The sequence below is a fragment of the Labrus mixtus genome, chromosome 9 (genome assembly GCF_963584025.1).
Source record: "Labrus mixtus chromosome 9, fLabMix1.1, whole genome shotgun sequence".
NCBI lineage: Eukaryota > Metazoa > Chordata > Actinopteri > Labriformes > Labridae > Labrus > Labrus mixtus.
The window spans coordinates 20,674,127-20,693,692 of record NC_083620.1 but is presented as its reverse complement, the minus strand read 5'-3'; the positions used below and the strand labels follow the sequence as shown (position 1 = coordinate 20,693,692).

The 19,566-nt window shown below is 41.3% G+C and overlaps 2 protein-coding genes across 3 annotated transcripts; both read left to right on the top strand.

Moving 5' to 3' along the window:
* Positions 1-661: 661 nt before the first annotated feature.
* kpna4 (karyopherin alpha 4 (importin alpha 3)) lies at positions 662-13,871 on the top strand. The gene is made up of 17 exons (XM_061046787.1): positions 662-863; positions 3,109-3,153; positions 3,340-3,429; positions 4,694-4,723; positions 4,994-5,046; positions 6,317-6,412; positions 6,713-6,798; positions 7,405-7,491; positions 7,587-7,756; positions 8,580-8,624; positions 8,797-8,928; positions 9,143-9,271; positions 9,907-10,011; positions 10,110-10,181; positions 10,381-10,543; positions 10,645-10,739; positions 11,525-13,871. Exons 1-17 carry the CDS (start codon positions 795-797, stop codon positions 11,618-11,620), a joined length of 1,563 nt encoding a protein of 520 aa, XP_060902770.1. The 5' UTR covers positions 662-794; the 3' UTR covers positions 11,621-13,871.
* Positions 13,872-14,241: 370 nt separating this feature from the next.
* On the top strand, positions 14,242-19,130 carry trim59 (tripartite motif containing 59). 2 transcript variants are annotated; one of them, XM_061046800.1, is made up of 5 exons: positions 14,242-14,437; positions 15,480-15,822; positions 15,918-16,139; positions 16,240-16,449; positions 17,329-19,130. In XM_061046800.1, the coding sequence occupies exons 2-5, from the start codon at positions 15,568-15,570 to the stop codon at positions 17,929-17,931; spliced, it is 1,290 nt and encodes a 429-aa protein (XP_060902783.1). In that variant the 5' UTR covers positions 14,242-14,437; positions 15,480-15,567; the 3' UTR covers positions 17,932-19,130. The 2 variants fall into 2 exon arrangements, with proteins under 2 accessions (XP_060902783.1, XP_060902784.1); XM_061046801.1 differs by having other exon boundaries at positions 14,242-14,619.
* Positions 19,131-19,566: the final 436 nt, after the last annotated feature.

Genomic DNA, 19,566 nt, shown 5'->3' with positions numbered 1-19,566 from the left:
AAATTATGAGATAGAAAGTCGAAATTATGAGATATAAAGTCAAAATCATGAGATAAAAAGTTGAAATTATGAGACTTTATTATTTTCATTTTTATTTTTTTACTGGCGGAAATTGGCTTCCATAAACATGTGCTCACATTCAACACATTTAAGTAATAAAACAGTAACATCTTTTAACCTGGTACCATGGTACAGTATTGTTTTGTTATGAGACATATCGAAATTATGAGATAGAAAGTCACAATAATGAGATAAGTCAAAATAATGAGATAAAAAGTCGAAATTATGAGATATAAAGTCATAATAATGAGATAAGTCGAAATAATGAGACTTTATTATTTTCATTTTTATTTTTTTTACTGGCGGAAATTGGCTTCCATACACATGTGCTCACATTCAACACAATTAAATAATAAAACAGTAACATCTTTTAACCTCGTACCATGGTACAGTATTTTAATTTTAAAATGACAGTATTTACTGTATTTACTTATGAAATTGTATGAATTGAGTGTTTATGATGCTGCATTAATATAAGTTAGTATGCTGTTGTGTGGCGCGCCCTGCACATTTGATGTTCACAGTGGAAGCCAATGAGAGTAAAGGGGATTTCCCCACCCTTCCTCTACGCCAGTCCGAGGTCGCCTCCTCCACCGGCATTCCCAGTATGCACCGCGGACAGCAGCAGAAAGTAGTCCGTTAGCGAAGGCGGAGAAAAAGGGAACCAGAAAGGATAGCCAGCAAGCTAAAAATCCACGAGCTCCAGTCTATTTATCGTAACCAGAACTGCTAACATGGCCGACAACGAGAAACTGGACAACCAGCGGCTGAAGAATTTCAAGAATAAGGGCCGAGATTTGGAGGTAAAAGTTACGCAGATTTTGGTTGTCGAGGATCGGCTCTGTTTCACGGCCAAGCTTCTGCCTTCTGGCTTCCTTGTGACGTCGTTTCTAATTTCCACCATTGGGAACTTTGTACCCAGAACCTCGGCCGGGGCCTTCACATATAACCCGTTTATGATTGTTGGCCTTAGTTGGACTCTTTGTCGTTGTGTTTCACTTGGTTTTGTGGCGCCTTTAAGACCGCGTTGGTTATGAAACATGTCCGAAAAAGCGAGTCGGGAGTTCAGACGAGCTCTGCTAGCTAGCTAGCTAGCTAACTAGTTAGCCAGGCCCACATGCTAACTTAAACTGAAGCACATCACCCACGGGAATCGGATTTGGTCGATATGTTAGCCAATTAATATGTTAAATACATATCTTAAAGTGTATAAAAATGATCTTGAGGTTGTCATTGATGAGCAAAAACAGCTTCAGTTGGCGCTATTTTGATACTGCAGTTGAGCTAACCTGCGTGCTAGCTCGGTGCTAGCCGCCGTTAAGCTCAGCGTTACTGGTGGCTGCAGGTCCACCCATCCCCCGTCTTTATGACCAAAAACAATGGCGGAAACCAGTTAGCCTAGTAGCTGGTTAATTACATGTGTTATTTAATATCATCCCGCGGTGTTTAAAATGTTGTTTCTATAGGTTAATTAACATGACACACATTGCGTAGAGAGCTCGACCATCATGCTTGTTAACAGGATCACATGACGGCAGAGATCAAAGCTACTTAACGCTGGATCCATCAGTAACCAGTTGATTTACAGTCTGCTTCACTCTTGCTTCATTGTTGTTAGAAGGGGATGTTTTAACATGTGTATGAGCACGACACACACTCACACATCCTGTTTGACAAGTAGTTTCTGTTCAGAGGTAGTTAGCCCCCCCCCCCCCCCCTCCAGACATCAGTAACATGGTCATAAGTTAATGTAGTGATTGGAGGTCTGTCAGTGATGAACACACAACAAGCTGGTCCTCATATTGTCTCATGGTGGCTAAATCCAGGTTCCCTTCTAAAATATGGTCCACCAAGTTAATACTGCTTCCATAAAATCAACTTTGATTAGGTAGGAAACACTTCACCAAACTTAAGATATGATGTGTATCACAAAAAATAAATTGTGTATTTTATAATTTAGAAAAAAGACATGAGATTATGAACAGATATGATTCGTTTCTCATTCACATATTTTATTGAGCAAGTAAATCAGACATACATTCAACAATATATTTCAGACTCGTTTTTATAGTTATTACAGTTGTGCATGTAACCCTGATGTTATTTGAAGCTCAGATATATTGATGGGCACTAGAGGTAATATTTAAATAAGGTAGTCGAGAAATAAAGTGCAATAACATGCAATGTAAAGAACAGAGAAACAAACAGAGTACCAATAATACTAAAATAAAAAACACACCCACCCAACCCTTAACCCCCCCCCCTGCCCCCCCCCCCCCCACAACCCTTAGAGACCTTCACTCTTCAACAATCTCAGTTGTTGTACAGTGTGTGCTAGGACGAGGACTGTTGTATTCGGCCAGATATGATACAAGGGGTTTCCAGGTTTTATTGAATTGTTGAAGTCTGTCCTTCAGGACATATCTTATCCTTTCCAAATGGAGAGTGTTAGTTAGATTTTCTAATCACATTTTAGAGGTAGGAACAGTATATGATTCGTTTCTATCAGTTGTCTACATTTAAATCTCTTTATAAATACTTCTAATATGTTGTATTGCAACTAATAAAATAATGCATTTTTTTTAATTATTTTTTTTTACTTTTTACATATATTGACGCTGACAATATGTTATGAAACCAAGGATTTAAAAAAATATCAAATGCAAGTATGTATAGCACAGTTAGGTTAACAGAGTTGTGGCCTGTGTTCCTGGTTTGGAAGAAGCTACATTAAACTGGTTCATCAGAGAAAACCATAGACTGGATAAGCTGACTTGATGAGACAAAGTTTTGCATAACATGTGCTGAATCACACAAATTCAGACTAATGACTAGAGTGTTTGGATGCTGTCATACGCTGTGAGCAGGCTGCTGACTTTATGCTGAGGGTATGAATGACACTGCAATTCAGCTCTGGCTGCACAAACTGGATCCTGATCTCAGACTGTTCCCAAATTTAATGTCCTAGCTTGTGTCACTGTCTTGGCATCCCATGGTTGGGATTAAAGTTCCTTGTTATATAATACTAATGAACCGTCTTTCCCACAGACTATGAGAAGACAGAGGACCGAGGTAGTGGTGGAACTCAGAAAGGTAAATCATTCTCTCATATGGGGTATCAACTAAAAACACCAAATGATTTATGTTTTTAAATTCTGTATTTTATTATTTGCCGTTTGTCTCTAAAATAAGGGTTGAAGATGTGTTTGTTTCCCTATTATCATTATGAATTTCTACTGGAGTATACATGAGATTCAAATTTTGTGACCTCCATCACAGAACAAAAGAGATGAGCACCTTCTGAAGAGGAGAAATGTGCCCCATGAAGACATCTGTGAGGACTCTGATGTTGACGGAGATTTCAGATCGGTATGTTACATTTCTTTCACTCACTATAAAGCATAAAGCTCAACGGAACATGTTCCCATTCATCCCTTCATGGATGTAGCGTTAGCACACATCAGATCTTTATCTTTTAGGCTAACGCCACAAAAAGTGGACTGATCAAGAAGCCCACCACAACTAACATGCTCTACGTGTGGTGCTATTAAAAATGGCTACTCAGCAGTTCAGAAATTCAATCACAGTAACAGCAGATTGGTATTGAGAGGGCTGACTTAAACTGGCTGCTTAGCAGTATATCAACAATGACATGCTAACTCACTGCAACGCATTAGAGAACTATTTGTCAGTGAGCTTGCAGATGTACTTCCTAAGCTGCACTGGGCCTGTTTTCATGGTTAGAAAATAACAAAAGTATTTGTTTAATCAGTTTGACGCCTTCTTGGTTATTTTTTTGCCTGCTGAGCTTATTAGATTTTATATGCCGTCTTCTGATATCAGATGTTTACAAAAATGCCCCTCAGCTTTCTTTAGATATTTTTTTTCTCTGCTCTTGTCTGAGTTCTTATCACCACTGTTCATTTCCCTAGACCCAACTAGGCCATGGTTGTCTGTTAAATCTTCCCCAGCAGCGTAATGTAAACACACAAATATAAATCTACTGCGAGTACTTTCGTATTTGCATGCAGGGTTTTGTTTCTCTTTTTTTCTGTTTTGACTTTTGTTGTGATTGATCGGAGGATTCATGGTCCATTAGATGCAGATGTCTGTTTTTTTAGAATGAGGCTTAAAGTCATAGTGCGGGATATGAAGTGATACTCGGGGTCCATAACAGAGCTGGCCTACATTTGGTGTTGAACTCCAGAAGAGGGCATCAGGTGAGGTTGCCAGTTGGCAAGTGATCCTGTTGAATGCTGGCCTGCACGTCCGGCCCTGCTGACGCTTTGTTACACCAACTTGGTCCAAGTGAGAATGCCAGTTACTACATTGTTCTGGTGGCAGCCATCAGCCTCACTTCTCTGTGGTCAGCACTGCTTTGGTGACTTTCCTTCCTTCCTTTTTAACGTCGCATACAAAAGTAATTTTAGGACACCAACAGATGTCTGCTCAGTCTTGTTTGGTCATGCCAGGATATGAACCCCCGCCCCAGGGAGCTCAGATTACTTTAGGCTTTTTCTTTGAACTTACCAGCAGTTTATAATGTAACCTGTTAGTGATCTTTTTGTAACTTTTGACATTGCATACTGCATGTGTTACAAATGTGTGACATTCCAACTTTTGTATTTTACAGCAAAACACCTCTCTTGAAGCAATAGTACAAGTAAGTATGATATATTTATTATTCTTGGTCATCATTCAACTTGAACTCAAGAAGAAGTATATTAAGCATCAGAACTGAACTCTTAGCCTCTAACGTAAATCATTAAGGTTGAACAATATTGAGTTAAAGTGTTGAAGAAGCTTGTCTTATGTGTAGCTTGAATATCTGTATATTAGTATTATTAACTTCCATACCTCTGACTGTATAGGGATTCTTGTAATATATTTAAAATATTGTATACGAGTCAATTTCATTTTGTCTATATTGCAGAATGCTACCAGTGATAACCAAGGAGTCCAGCTGAGTGCTGTTCAGGCTGCAAGGTAGGAACACACACCCTAACACTTTTAGACTGTAGTGCACCACCTCTACACCAAAAACTGATGTCTATATATATTATCGTTTAATGTCATATGGATGCACACGGTTTAAAAGTGTCTAGGTAGGCTTTGCCATCTGAAGAGATCAGGCAACTGGAACTAGACTTTGTGAAAAGTTCAGCTGAATGCTGCTGTATTTGTTTTGAGATGTGGCGGCTTATTTCACTTTAGTTATATCACACATTTGTCTTGATATACTGATATTCTGTAAAAGTGATGACAGACAATGACAAAAAAAGGGGAGTAAAGCCCGGCGTCTTTTTTTAGTACGAATAGAGGATGCAACTCGTCACAAACTACAAAGATGAGTAAATTCTCAGGCTCACTCGATATGATTGGATGGGCTATCAGCCTGCCTCTAATCCACCTTCCTTCTGTGCAAAATCTGCCTTTGCACTAAGTGTGAAGGACAGGAGAGTTCAACAAGCTTAAGCTAGCAAGCGAGCTGCACGGGAATGGCAGAAGCAGAGTTTGATACAGAAAGAAATGGCAACAATGCACTTTTCTGCTCCCACAAACATTCCCTAATGGACTCCCCCTGCACTTTAAATTGAGGCAGTGCACATATGTTCTGAGGAAGTCTTTGGAGGGAGGTGTAAGAAAGGGCTGGTGTTTTATAGTTAGCTACTCTAAAGGTCATGATTCCCCTGCCTTTAGCTAATCATTACAAGCCATAAATAACATGTTAGTTACTGATATGCTATTTCATGCTGATCTTTTGTATGCACATTAACAATGGCAGATTAAATATAATCCAGATTCACATGTTGTTCATCTGTTATTGCAGCCTGCAAATAGTACAAGTGAAATTTTAGCAGCTGAGTTTTTCCAGCTTAGGTAGACACTAGTGATTTACAGCAAGTCTTTCCTAACTGATTACTGGCCATTGTAGTGCGGTCCTTTTTAATGTTGCGTCCTTTTCATCATAGGTTAACTGAATAAGTGAAACTGGTTCATGTTGTAGGACCCTTTTTTATTTCATTTATTTCTTTGCCTGTTATGCTCTGTTCCCTGAAGTCTAACCTGCAGTTGTATCTTGACACTGCAGATGCCCTCACAATGTACCCGTTGTTGTGTAATGTTGGTGTTTTTGTAACTTATAACATGTAGACTGTTCACATTCTTTAACTGTTTCTCTCTTTGTGTAGATACTAAGCTGTGTGAGGGTGAATGTGTGAGTAATGGGTCTTGTTTTTTCTCTTTGCTTTTGCAGGAAGTTGTTGTCCAGTGACCGTAACCCTCCCATTGATGACCTGATAAAGTCTGGGATTCTTCCTATTCTGGTCCTCTGCCTGGAGAGAGAGGACAAGTAAGCACCTTCAGATTCAGTTTTTCTGCATTTCACAGTCAATCCTCATTTGAAATAAATACAGCATTAGTAGACCCTTTTTCCTGATGATGTTAAGTTTCTATTCACTTCGAAGTTAAGCAAATGATCCGGCAGGGTTTAGCCCATCTGAGAGTTGTTGCAGTTATGTAAATGTGCTCTAGTTTTTCGCCCTCCAGGAATGGAGGGAAAAAAATTATACATGACTCATCAGCATCCCTTTTTAAACGGCAACCCAATCACACTCACTGCTTCTTTTTTCCATCCCTCACCTCTCTACAGCCCGTCCCTGCAGTTTGAGGCAGCCTGGGCATTAACCAACATAGCGTCCGGTACCTCAGAGCAGACCCAAGCTGTGGTCCAGTCCAGTAAGTGTCACAACATCACAACATATCACTACACCCCCCCTCTTGATTTTAATTTCCATCATATGTACTGTATGGGACACTCACTTGTAATTGTCAGTTTTATCTCGGTGGGATTGTTCCAAAGTTACGAGGTATAAAATTATTAAAACTTTAAGAAAAGGAAATATGTCCAGAGCAACCACACTTACCATGTTTACCTTAATATTTGGATAGCAGTCGTTAGCCTTTGTTATGGCCGGCTTGGTAATATTTGATTTATTCATTCTTTGACCCTTTTAAAAATGGTTCATGGGATATTCTTGTCACCATGCTTCCACAGTTCTTTTTTTGTGATCTTATTTGGTGGCAGCCCTAATGACAAGCTGGAATAAAAAAAAACTGAAACAGGGTTAAAATATCTCTGTCCGTTTTGATCCAAAGTTTGAGCCTTCACTGATTGTAATGTCTTTCGAAGATCTTTATTTGTTGGGGCATTCATTGTCCACTTATTAGTTCTCGGGTAATCTCCAGTGTTATGGAATGAACTTATAAATCTACAAAGTCTGGTGTTTAAGTCTGCCTGAGTGGCCATTAAAAGTATGACACCCCCTCCCCTGTACACTGTAGATGCTGTGCCGCTGTTCCTGAGGCTGCTTCAATCTCCCCACCAGAATGTGTGTGAACAGGCTGTCTGGGCCCTCGGCAACATCATCGGTGAGTCACCGTCGGCACTAACAGGAGTGTGTCAGAATTGTATTCAATCCCATGTCGACATGTGGTTCACCTTTGTGTCTGTGTGTGTTGTTCAGGTGATGGCCCTCAGTGCAGAGACTACGTGATCAGTTTGGGTGTGGTCAAGCCCCTGCTCTCCTTCATCAGCCCCTCCATCCCCATCACTTTCCTCCGCAATGTCACCTGGGTCATGGTCAACCTGTGCCGCCACAAGGACCCGCCTCCACCTATGGAGACGATTCAGGAGGTGTGTATGAGTGTAGTGGGAGGCTGAATAAGGAGGTCATTTGTATGATTTTGGGTGGCTTATGGAATATTAATATTTGACATTTATGAGTGGGGTACCTGAGTTATCATATTCATTTTCAGACGCATTATGTCCTGATTTGTAAAAGCAGAAGGTGATACACACAGCCTTTCATTCTTGTTTGACACTGTGTGTTTAAAATGCCACCATTGGCTCAACTGATAGGAGAGGATGCACTGTACTTTCCCAATTTATGAGAAAGGGAAATGTTTTGATCCAACATGGTTCTTACCATGGTTAGCCGAAGCAAGGACACACCTGAGAATGATCAAAGTTAAGATTGAGAAAAAAATCTCTTTTGATAAGATAACACAATTGTTAAATTTGGGAAACATTAAGGATTTCTTTATCGTAGCCCTGAGCAGTGAATACAAAAGAAAGCTACATTTCAATCTGTGTTGCAAACTGCTAAAAAAAAAAATGGTAACATGAGGAAAGTCCTACTCTCTGGAGTTATTGCTCACTAGTCTTATTCTACTGCCTTCTTCCTTTTATATGTAAGAGAATACACTCTGCCTCTACCACCCTTAAATCTCAGAGGGCTGTGGTGATTTGTTGGATATCTGAAGCTCTATTTATGTTCTCTGTAAGCTGGTTGAATGTGGCAAACTTCAGTGTGTTGCTGTTGAAATTACTTCAGGTCTATCAGGTGTTGTGGTGTGTGATCCATCAATGCTTACTGACACTTGACGAACGGGAATCTTGGTGATGTTTTTTTCACGTCACTCAGCGTTGACAGCTCTCTTTTCTTCTTTTTTTTCAGATCCTGCCAGCTCTCTGCGTGCTGATCCACCATACTGATGTCAGTGTGAGTATTCTGATTTGTCCACTTTTGTTTTAGTATGCTGTGGTGCCTTTAGTCTTCAGCAGTGTAATATAACCTAAACTGAAGCCCCTGATCAATCATAATGATTGTAAGAAGTTTTTATAGGAAGGAGAAGGTATTCATTGGTGTTTTTCCCCTCCTCTGCTACCTCCAGATCTTGGTCGACACAGTGTGGGCTCTTTCGTATCTCACGGACGCTGGGAACGAGCAGATCCAGATGGTCATAGACTCCGGCATCGTTCCCCATCTGGTACCCCTACTCAGTCACCAGGAAGTCAAAGTCCAGGTATGAAGAGAAAACAGTATTTAACTGAGTTATATTAATGACTTTTTGCTGTGTATTACAAACACTATGTCAACTGTAGATATATATATCATTCATTACAGAGCTGCACCAACATTATACAGAGATTCTCTTGCTTAAAAGTCTTTAAAAAAACATTAAGTATCCTTGAAAAGCACTTTTATTCATTCATTCCATTTCTACTCTCCACAAATAGACTGCTGCCCTGAGGGCTGTTGGGAACATTGTGACTGGCACTGATGAACAGACCCAGGTGGTGCTCAACTGTGACGCTCTCAGCCACTTCCCTGCACTCCTCACACACCCAAAGGAGAAGATCAACAAGGTAATACACGCTCCACTCGCTCCCTCTTACACAAGTACACATTCCCCTGTCAATCTCTGGAAGTGATGAAATCAGAGACTTGGTGCTCGTATGAATGCTGTGTGAGAGGTACAGACGGGTCAGATAGGTTCTAGTAGCAGTCCATTACAAAGAATTGTGAAGATGAAGACGACGACGAAGAAGAGGATCCATGGTGGAGGGGAGGGGGTACTTGTAGACAGATTTGTGGGAGGGGGAGGGGGAGGGTTAGCTGTGTGCATGTGATTGTATGTGTGATACCATGGGTTGGTGGCCACAGGGTGCTGAAGACATCATGTCTCTGCTGATATCGGAGTGCATCTGAGACCTGTCACTTAAAAAGAGGCCCTTATTGGTGACATGGTTGATGATTAGAGCCTCAAAACCACCCTTGCCCCTCCCTCAGCACTCTGTCTCGACCAGAGGTCAACTTCACAGGTTTGACCTCTGGATTCTGATCCAGTTCAGACACTAAAACACACTGATTGTTTGACATGATGACCCTTCAGCATCTTTGGTTAGTAGAAAACCCGTATACATGTGAACCTCTATGGCTCCACTGTCTGTCTCAACGGTGGAAACCTGTCAGTCTTTTAATTTTGATGTTTGTCCTGTAGGAGGCAGTGTGGTTCCTTTCCAACATCACGGCGGGTAACCAGCAGCAGGTGCAGGCTGTGATCGAAGCCAAGCTAGTCCCCATGATCATACACCTGCTGGACAAGGTGTGTAAAACTATTCCCATTAAAAAAAAAAGTGTTTGACATTCAAGTGGCTCATGTTTGGGAAGAATACATGTAACTCACCCTTCTTGTTTTTTTAGGGTGACTTCGGCACTCAGAAGGAAGCAGCATGGGCCATCAGCAACCTGACAATAAGTGGAAGAAAAGATCAGGTAGAAGAGACGTTTTTTTTTCTTCTTCTTTCGGGTGTATCACTTTTTCACATTTAATGCTAAAATCTGAACATGCAACATCACATCAGCAGATACTGTCAATAAAACCGGAACTGCTGCTGTTAATGTATTCCTTCTTTGTGCATTTTGTCAGACTCGATATGTACTGTAATACATGCCATTGTCTGCTGTCCTACAGGTAGCACACCTGATTGAAAAGCAGGTAATCCCTCCATTCTGCAACCTGCTGACAGTTAAAGACGCTCAGGTTGTGCAGGTTGTGCTCGATGGCCTCAGCAATATCCTCAAGATGGCAGACGATGAGGCTGAAACCATCGCTAACCTCATTGAAGAATGCGGAGGTGAGTTTTATTTTTACCAGTTCAGTTTTTTGTAGCAGTGACCAAAAGTTGTTCACGTGTGATTTGATGGTATTTAATTTCTTATTTTCTTTGTTCCTCAGGTTTGGAAAAGGTGGAGCAACTGCAGAATCATGAAAATGAAGATATCTACAAATTGGCATATGAAATTATTGATCAATTCTTCTCATCTGATGATGTAAGTTACAAGTGGATGCAGTTAGAGTTTCACCTTAAAAGTTAATTTTATCATTACATATCAACAGGGGTGTGTCCAGGGGTGGGTTAAAGTTAGCGGTAGGGCATGGGACCCCCTTGAAATCTGATTGGCCATCCCCAAATCCAAATTTATGATTGGCTATTTGCTTAATCAGAGGCAAGACTTCAGTTTTGAGCTGTTCTGGATAACACTCTGCTGGTAGTTTTCTTTTTGTGTAAATTAAGTAGCTTTGTTTTTTTAGTACTTTTAGTTGTAAATAAATTCTATACATACTTTGATATTTCCACAATTATTTCCAAGCAAAGATTCATGCACACTGTCTAACTTGGAAGTTTATTGCAGGTCAATTTTGCAAGTTAAACAGCGCACAACAAAGTACTTTAAATTGTAACTTGGCTCATACATCTTTTTGAGTCCCTAAAGAATCACCCTAAGATTTATATTTTTCAAAGTTGTGTTACTTAGAAGTTCATGTCATTAGTGGGGATAGAAGGGTGAGTGCGAGTGTGCCCACGTACTTCATGCCACCCCTCCATAAGTCAGTGGGGCCACCTTCGTCAAAAAACGTCTGGACACGCCCCTGCATATCAGCGTATCTGTTCCCCCCCTCCACTCTGTTTGCTTTTTTTTTTTAGCTTTCATTAGTACCTGCTAATGTACTTTGGGATTTATTTTTTATCACACTGAAGTTTTTGGACAAAATAGTAGAGAATCACAAAACCAATCTGCTTTTTTAACTCCCCTTGTCTTCCTCTTCCTTTCAGATCGATGAAGACAACAGCCTGGTCCCGGAGGCCATCCAGGGCGGGACTTACGGCTTTAACTCCGCCAACGTGCCAGCCGAGGGATTCCAGTTCTAGACGGCATCTGGGGTATTCTGGAGTTTTGTTCACGATGCAGCACTCTGTTCAACATAAAAAAATTAGGAGAGAAAGAGCGAGAGAAAGCGAGAGTGTGAAAAATTTGATCCATTGTGCTTGGCTCGTGGGATCCATGGCTGCATCTTATCTGAGAGAAAAATGTGTGGATTTCATTTGGCATTCCAGGGGAAACCAGCCCAAATGAAGTTTGAGATGGCGAGTGGGTGCGAGTGAGAATGAGTGGCTACATGTTGCAAAAAAGCAAAACATCTACATCGAATGTGTTGAGAGACATGCCGACATAACTTCTGTTATTGGAGCTGTCGTCTTCGGAAAACTACTTCAAATGACAACAAAAAACTCGATGTCTGCCCGGGGAGAACCAAGGACATCAAAAAATAAGAAATCAAGAGATCTTGAAATATTACAACTCAACAAAATGCAGCCATGAAAATAACTTTAATTACGAACTGAGATGAACCACAAACCATCACAATTCTGCGGTCCTCCGACTACAGAGGGCGCCACCCTCAACGTGCCCCTCCCCCAATCGGCCACGCTATCAGACATGTGTGTGAATGGACCCATTGTGTATGAATGACTGGACTCAGTGCTGAGGAGCCAGGTTCATCTCCTCCAACGCGAAGCCCTCGACAGGGCATCATCCTCTCCCCCTGGTGGGCGGGGCCAGGAGTCCGGCTGCGCGTGTCGCATATGTGCGAGAGAATGGACGGATGAGTTGAGTGTGCTTGGCTGCGTGCGTGACTGGGAGTATGCAAGGCTGGGTGAGAACGCATGCAAGAGACGGGAAAATAAAAAATACAAACACAACATCTGGAGAGAAACAAAATTTAGAAATGCAACACTGAGGTTAGCAAAGGTTTCAGGAAAGAAATTCTGCCTTTGAAGGAGAGGCTGATCCTCTAATCCCTGAAAGGAAGAACTTTGGAAATGAAAAAAAAAAAAAAAAACGTCATCACAAGGATTACTTTTTTGTTTTCAAGTATTGTTAAGTTAGTATTAATTGACACTGGACAATGCTATGGCAGGTATGGAGCAGCAGTGCATTGTATCAAGATGCATTTGGTGGCTTGTGGGCTTTTCTTTTTGCCTCCAGTGTGTTCCTTTTTATGATACTTTTTATTTTCAGCTTTTAGTTTCATTGCTTCTGTAAAGGTGAATGACGATGACCGTATTCCACCCTCATACAGACCCTAACCTACGCACCAGACATGGGCTTGATGCTGTGAAATATTGACACCATCACTATAATCAACCAAATGACCAGTTCCCCCTTGTGACACTTCATTACTTTTCCTTCAATACACAGCGAATCCCTGCTTCGCAGTATTGTCGCCATAAGGAAGAAGAGAACAATGGCCATTTCACGTAGGATTGTGAATCATAACCTTTGCATGTACTAAACTATAGCACAGTTATTTTTTAGGGTATTTTAGTTTCCTTAGGCTGTGGATACAGTGTAATTTTCATTTTAAGTAAAACTGTGCTTAAATGTTACATGTTTCCCCTTCCCTTACCCCCCCCACCCCACCCCACTAGTGTCCGACTTGCTAAATAATCTATGGTTTTGCACATGTACTGCGAAGTGAGGCCTGAAGGTTTGTCGGTTGGTTTCATAGGTTTTGACCAGCCATCGACCTTTACAATATGCATCACACAACCACAATCTTTGTTGTCTTTCTAGAGTAATCTAATGATGCTTTTTAGTGATTCTTGAGAAAATAATGACTTTACTTCAGGAGCAGCAGTAAAAAAAAAAAAATCTGCTAATATATCTCAGCTAGACTAAGAGAGGATTTAACCTCCTTTTTCTCAAGGTCAAAAGGTGTCCCAAATGTCAGGCTGGAGTTGTCCTAAGTGGGTTCTCCTGAATAATAAATAAACCCATGAACAAGATTGCTGTACCTTTAGTACCTTGCAGGGTCCTTAGCCCCCCATACTCCTCTTTCCTCTTATACCAGCTAGGTGTACAAACTTACCCTTGCTTACCCTTTTTTGTGTTAACTTCAAACACTGTAGTAAATGATTACACATTGTGCTCATACACCTTCTGTTGAACATAGGGGTATTTTTTTTTTTTTGCAGCATTCCTTGTTAGCAAACATGTGGTTTCAAATCTAAAATTATGACATTGAAGGAAAAAGTTGGTTTGCCCAAAAACCTTTTGGGGAGATAGGCTTTACAGGATAGGTTGTCTTCAAGAAAATAAATAGTGAAACCCAAACTGGGAGACTGAGTGTGTGTGTGGTCTGTTGTGAATAAGTGGTGTGACTCATTCTTTAGCGTTTATATTCTTGATTTATCTCTGGAAAAAAATATATAAGAAAAAAAAAAAGAAGCAAAATACCCCTTCCTCTAACGGCAGGGCTTGAATTCAAATACAGAAAAGGCCATACATGATAGGCTACGGAGACTGTTTCTGCGCATGCGCATTACTCCAAATGAAAAAGATGCATTCAGAACCGTCGGAAGTAAATCCGTTGAAAAAGGGTCGAACCGAAGCCTTGTTACCAAGATCGTGTTTCATGCATGAAACACAATAGCAAAAAACATTTCCCGAGTCCCTCCTGTGGGCAACAAATATGCATAGACCATAGTTAGTAACAACATAAAAACATTACAAACATTTTAATATTGAAACTCGTCAACTTTCCGTCCTGTTCTATACATACGCGTCTGAATGTGCACGTCTTGCTGCTCCCTGTTGTCGGAATTTACTGAGAGCCCGTGAAGGCAACACGAGAAGGAACAGGAAATGAAAGCACTGTTTTGGACAGACTTTTCTCCGAGCAGACGGTGAGTTTGACTCTAGTGCTGTCGATTATTACATCTTTTTTTTTTTTTTTTTTTTTAAATGAACATCTTGTAACACCTCGGCTTTGGACGACGAAACAGACGTTAACAAATACTAAAAGATAGCCGCAACAACAGTGATGTGACTAACTAAACGTCACAAGTATTTGAGTTGCCTTGTTAAGGTTAGTTATGAAAAGGTATTTTTTTTAAAAATTTGGACTAAGTTGTCTAGATTTGTGAACGCAAAACACATTTTATTTGACTCGTTTATAGTAAAAGAAAAGTGGTTAACGAATTGATGAGAAAACACTGTTAAAGAGAGTTTACCAAAACAAACTTCATCTGTCACCTGTAAGTGCTGCAAAGTGTTTTAATATCGATTTTGAAGAGTACAAATGAAGCTGTTATGTTTCAAATGTTACCATCAGGTTTTGTGATATGACTCAAGTTTGCATTAAGTTCAGTTCAGCCGCTGTTGAACACCTGTTACCTGTTTAAATCCTGGCGCCTAAAGGATGCAGGTCGACTCCATAATGGATCAGGTTTAGGGGACATCTGAAGAACCTGACCTGACCACAAAGCGCGAGCGCGTGTGTGTGTGTGTGTGTGTGTGTGTGTGTGTGTGTGTGTGTGTGTGTGTGTGCGTGTGCGGGGACTGGGTGGGTTCTGGCACAATGCCTCCTATTGTTACTGTGGTGCGAGCTGTAACTAGAGGAGAGGGAGGCCGAACACAACAACAGAACTGATCCTCTAATAGGAGGTTTTTCTGTTGTTTTTCAGTGTAAGACCTCCTTTAGTAAAAAGAGACAAATCCTTACTTACAGCTAATATAAGAGGGAAACACAAGTGATTGTATAAAAACATAATGTTTCCTCTTCAGATGTCTTCAGATTGGACCACTTTATTTTATATTATCACTCATTTGAAAAGCTAAAACAGTAAACTTGAGTTTCATATTTATGTTGGTTTACTCTCCTATCTCTGTCAAAGTTGCTTTTTGTAACGATAAAGTAGCAGCAAGCAAATGTATTTTTCTAAACAGGTGAAGTACATAGTGTTCATCCACCCTGCTCTCCTGCCGGATCTTCCTCCCCCTTACATCCTTGAGCCCGGCCTCTCGTCTCTCCACCATGGACAACCTAGAGGAGGACCTTACGTGCTCCGTGTGCTACTCTCTGTTCGCTGATCCGCGAGTCCTGCCGTGCTCTCATACCTTCTGCAAGAGCTGCCTGGACAACCTGCTCCACGTGTCCACCAACTATTCCATCTGGCGCCCTCTCCGCCTGCCGCTGAAATGCCCCAACTGTCGGAGTGTGGTGGAGCTGCCCCCTGCGGGCGTGGAAGCTCTGCCCACCAACGTTTGTCTGCGGGCCATCATTGAGAAAGTAGGAGGGAATCACCCTGAAAGTCTTAACATCCTCTTATTGGACAATCCTTTACGTCTGTGTTTGCAGTCATGTCTCTCGGCTTATCTTCACAGTACCAGAATGAAAGTGAGCCGCGGCCCCCTCCCTGTGAGGAGCACCACAGGCAGCCCCTGAACATGTACTGCATCCAGGATCGACAGCTGATCTGTGGGATGTGTCTGACGGTTGGGGAACATCAGGGTCATCCCATAGACGACCTGCAAGCGGCCTTCATCAGAGAAAAACAGACCCCAGCGCTGCTGCTGGCAAGACTTTCAGAGCGCAGATGGGCACAGGTGAAGAATCCTTCAAATACATTTCAGAAGCTGTGTTGTGCATCAATTTAAAGCCGATTGCTGTTGGTATGGAAACATGAGTTTAAGTTCCCTCTGTCAGGTGTGTGAGCTGGGGGAGCAGCTGGAGCAGGAGAAGGCCCGCTGTGAGGGTCTGGTGAGGCAGGACCGACAGGAGGTCAATCAGTTTTTCCAGACACTTGAGGCGGTGCTTGTTCAGAAGAGACACGCCTACCTGGACGCTCTGGATAAAGCTGGAGCAGAGGTGGCACGGGCCTACGACCCCCTCATACACAGAGTCAAGGAGCTGCAGGTGCGTTTCAAATATCATCCTTGTCGCACATTTAGAGACTATTTCTAAAAACATTGGTATTTCATCAATGACAGCTAGCCACAAGAAAAGACACATTTATATTAGATAACATTTATGTCGTGCAAGGAGCCAAAACAAAAGGCAAGTGAGGAACTCAAACCAATCTTAAATTCTCAGAAGAAAAGACCAGAAAGGTTTAAGACAAGTGCCTCGTCCAGTCTGAAATCAATAATCTGTCAAATACAGATGTTCACACTTATGCTGCATTCATGAGATTGGGAATTTTCCCATCTTCATGACTCATTGCAAGATGTTTGTATGATATCAGAGATGCTTGTGGGTTAACAGAGCTCTCCATCCTCTCTCTGCTCAGTCACTAAAACGGTCAAAACATTAGAAACAGTGTCAGTCACAAATGGAGTCACGTTAATTTTTTCACATTAATACTGCACAATTAACTGCAATTTCAAAAGTCTGAATTTATCGCAATACTCAAAAAAATATTTGACTTGAACGAGCCGTGATTTCTCCCTCAGCAGGAGGGACAAGTTGCAAACACAGGTATCATGTAAAACATGATGAACAGCGAATAGACTTCATAACTCAGTTATAGCCAATATGCATTGCACATTAATTATATTGCTTTTGCAACATTGATTTTTATCACACATTGCTTATTTTTCTAATTTCTTGCAGGCCTAATTCTTCTACTTCTGTCTGACAAAGAATCCAAATCTCAAATGCTCACTTTTCTTGCTTGATAAACGATAAGCAGTTTACTTTCAGATGATCGATTGATTCCATTTGATTGATTGATGGCCGTATTGTTTGAGCAGCACTGGTGTTCCTCAGCACAGATAACAGTCTGCTCTCCTGCAGGAGGAGCAGCTGGACCTGGTGTCTCTGGGCTCATCGGTAGAGGAGGAGGACTCGCCGCTGGTCTTCCTGGATAAGGTGCATTTGTTCAGAGAGCGGGTGGAGGAGTTTATTAAAACCCCTCTGCCCTCTGTGATAAACCTCTCCGTCAGCCCGCGTGCTGCTGAGTTCCTCCAGCAGCACTGGCCCGCTGTGACCATCGGCAGCCTTGAGGAAGCCCCTGTCCCAAAGCTGTGCTGCTGCGCCCGATGTGGCGGTGTGGAGGCCGTGATGGAAAACGAAGCTGGGAGGGATCGGTCTGACAGCTGGTGGCAGGACCTAAAGCCGACTTCTTCTGTGGTGCTGCTCGGGCTGCTGCTGCTGTTGGGGGTGATGTGGGTAAACCCAGTAGGAGGGGCATCACTGGGTTTCTCTCTGCTCTCTCGGTTCAGTCAGGTGGTGCACGGTCTGAGCAGTGAACTGGTAACATCTGTGTGGGACACAGCAGGCTCGGCGTACACAGTGATGGAGGCCACTATAGAAAAATGGAGCCGTCTCCTCTCCGCAGTGGGAGAAAAGGCCCTCCAGCAGCTGGCTGCCTTATTTCAAACTCTGACATCACACTGAAAAAGGTCTGACTGGAATCATGTGTTGATTTCGAAGCTGAGAAAGTCTCCCAATAGTATTCCTGTTGTAGAGGAAAAAAATCCAACCAAACATTTCTTTTGTTCTATTTCAGATTTGACATCCCTTTGTGTAGTGGATGTTCAACGATAAAAACATGTAAAAACAAACATTAAGAAAGTGGTCAATATAAGTTGACAGCAAAGCATTGCAGAAACATTTCCTGCTTTAATTTTTTGTCAATACCTCACCAAAGTCCTCCTTAAAAAAATAAAAAGGCAACAAGTGAACGAATGAATTTAGGTCCTATTAGAGAAAAGGGATTCAACAGATGGATTCAAATGAATTAGTCCCTTAAGAAGCGTCACCTGTTGTATGTAGATGATAATCTGAGGATGCCGCCCCCCTTTAAGCCTCACTTTTGTGATTCCCCCAGGTCCTGTGCAGACCTGAAGACAGCCGTGTACGACTTGTTTTTTATTCCTTATGCACCACAGAAAATGTAAAAATATTATTTCTATGTCGTTAAAAAATCCTTGTATATATTGAATTATTTTATTATATTGTGCTTTGTTCTTTGTTGTGTATTATTCAACATTATGGTCAAAATACTTTACTGAACGTTTTATCATATGAAACACTAATAAAATATTTTATACATTGAGAAGGTGTTCAGTAAACACTAAGTACTAAACTGGTGCCTTTCTTTCCCATCATGCAGTGGGATGTTTCAGTTGTGTCAGAGAGCTGAAGACTGCAGTACAGCTGCTGCATGTATCTCTTTACAGCAGACTGTTTACATGGTATGAAGTGCAGCGTCTGATGAGAGCGTCGGCTACAGAAGCCACAGATCATGTTGCAGTGATGATCATCTGAGTGGTTCCCTCTCTGTGCCTTTAACCATCCTGCCTTTACCTCAGCCCACTTAGCAGCCTTATTATAGTGGACTGTTACTCCACCACGATCAATAGGTCGTACTTACTGCAGGCACACAGTCCATTTGAAAAAATGTGTTTCGGAAAATCTCTACCAGAGGATCCCGAACACGTCGCTCTCTTGCTCAAGCACAGATCAAGATCTTATTTTGATGTAGGATTGAACAAATGTATCAACAGTTTCTATTGAATGTTTCATTACACAAACCTGTTATTGAGTGTAAGTCTGTCCTCACTGTGTTTTAAAATAAAATGACAAAGATTTCAGACTGTTTTTCAAGTGCTTACAATTTAAAAGCCATCTTTGATCTAGGAGACAATTCAGTGAGTGTTGCAGTGAGCTCCATTTACTTCTTGCTACAGTAGTCTTTGTGGTGTTAAAAATGACATCCTGATTACCACCCTAGAGCCCATCACCACTGTTAGACGTCATGACTGATAGTTTCAAATGGAATATGAAATATATCCTGCTTAGTTGGCCATTTGTGTATCATCTTCATAACTCCCTTACTGCTTGTTATCACTTGGATACTTGAGTTGTTGCTCATCTTAATAATCTAAAGATTAATATTTTAATGTCCACAAAATATCAAAATCATTTTTAGGAGATGTATGGAAACTTAAATATATTGTAACCCTTTAATAATAACAATACAGCTTATAACGATTTGGCCAAACTACATTCACAAATATGAAACGTTAT

Coding starts and splice junctions, on each gene's coding strand:
- kpna4 (XM_061046787.1), top strand. CDS start 795: ATGGCCGACAACGAGAAACTGGACAACCAGCGGCTGAAGAATTTCAAG. Junction 6,799..7,404: donor CCAAGCTGTGGTCCAGTCCA/GTAAGTGTCACA, acceptor TGTACACTGTAG/ATGCTGTGCCGCTGTTCCTG. Junction 8,625..8,796: donor TCCACCATACTGATGTCAGT/GTGAGTATTCTG, acceptor TGCTACCTCCAG/ATCTTGGTCGACACAGTGTG.
- trim59 (XM_061046800.1), top strand. CDS start 15,568: ATGGACAACCTAGAGGAGGACCTTACGTGCTCCGTGTGCTACTCTCTG. Junction 16,140..16,239: donor CAGAGCGCAGATGGGCACAG/GTGAAGAATCCT, acceptor TCCCTCTGTCAG/GTGTGTGAGCTGGGGGAGCA. Junction 16,450..17,328: donor ACAGAGTCAAGGAGCTGCAG/GTGCGTTTCAAA, acceptor GCTCTCCTGCAG/GAGGAGCAGCTGGACCTGGT.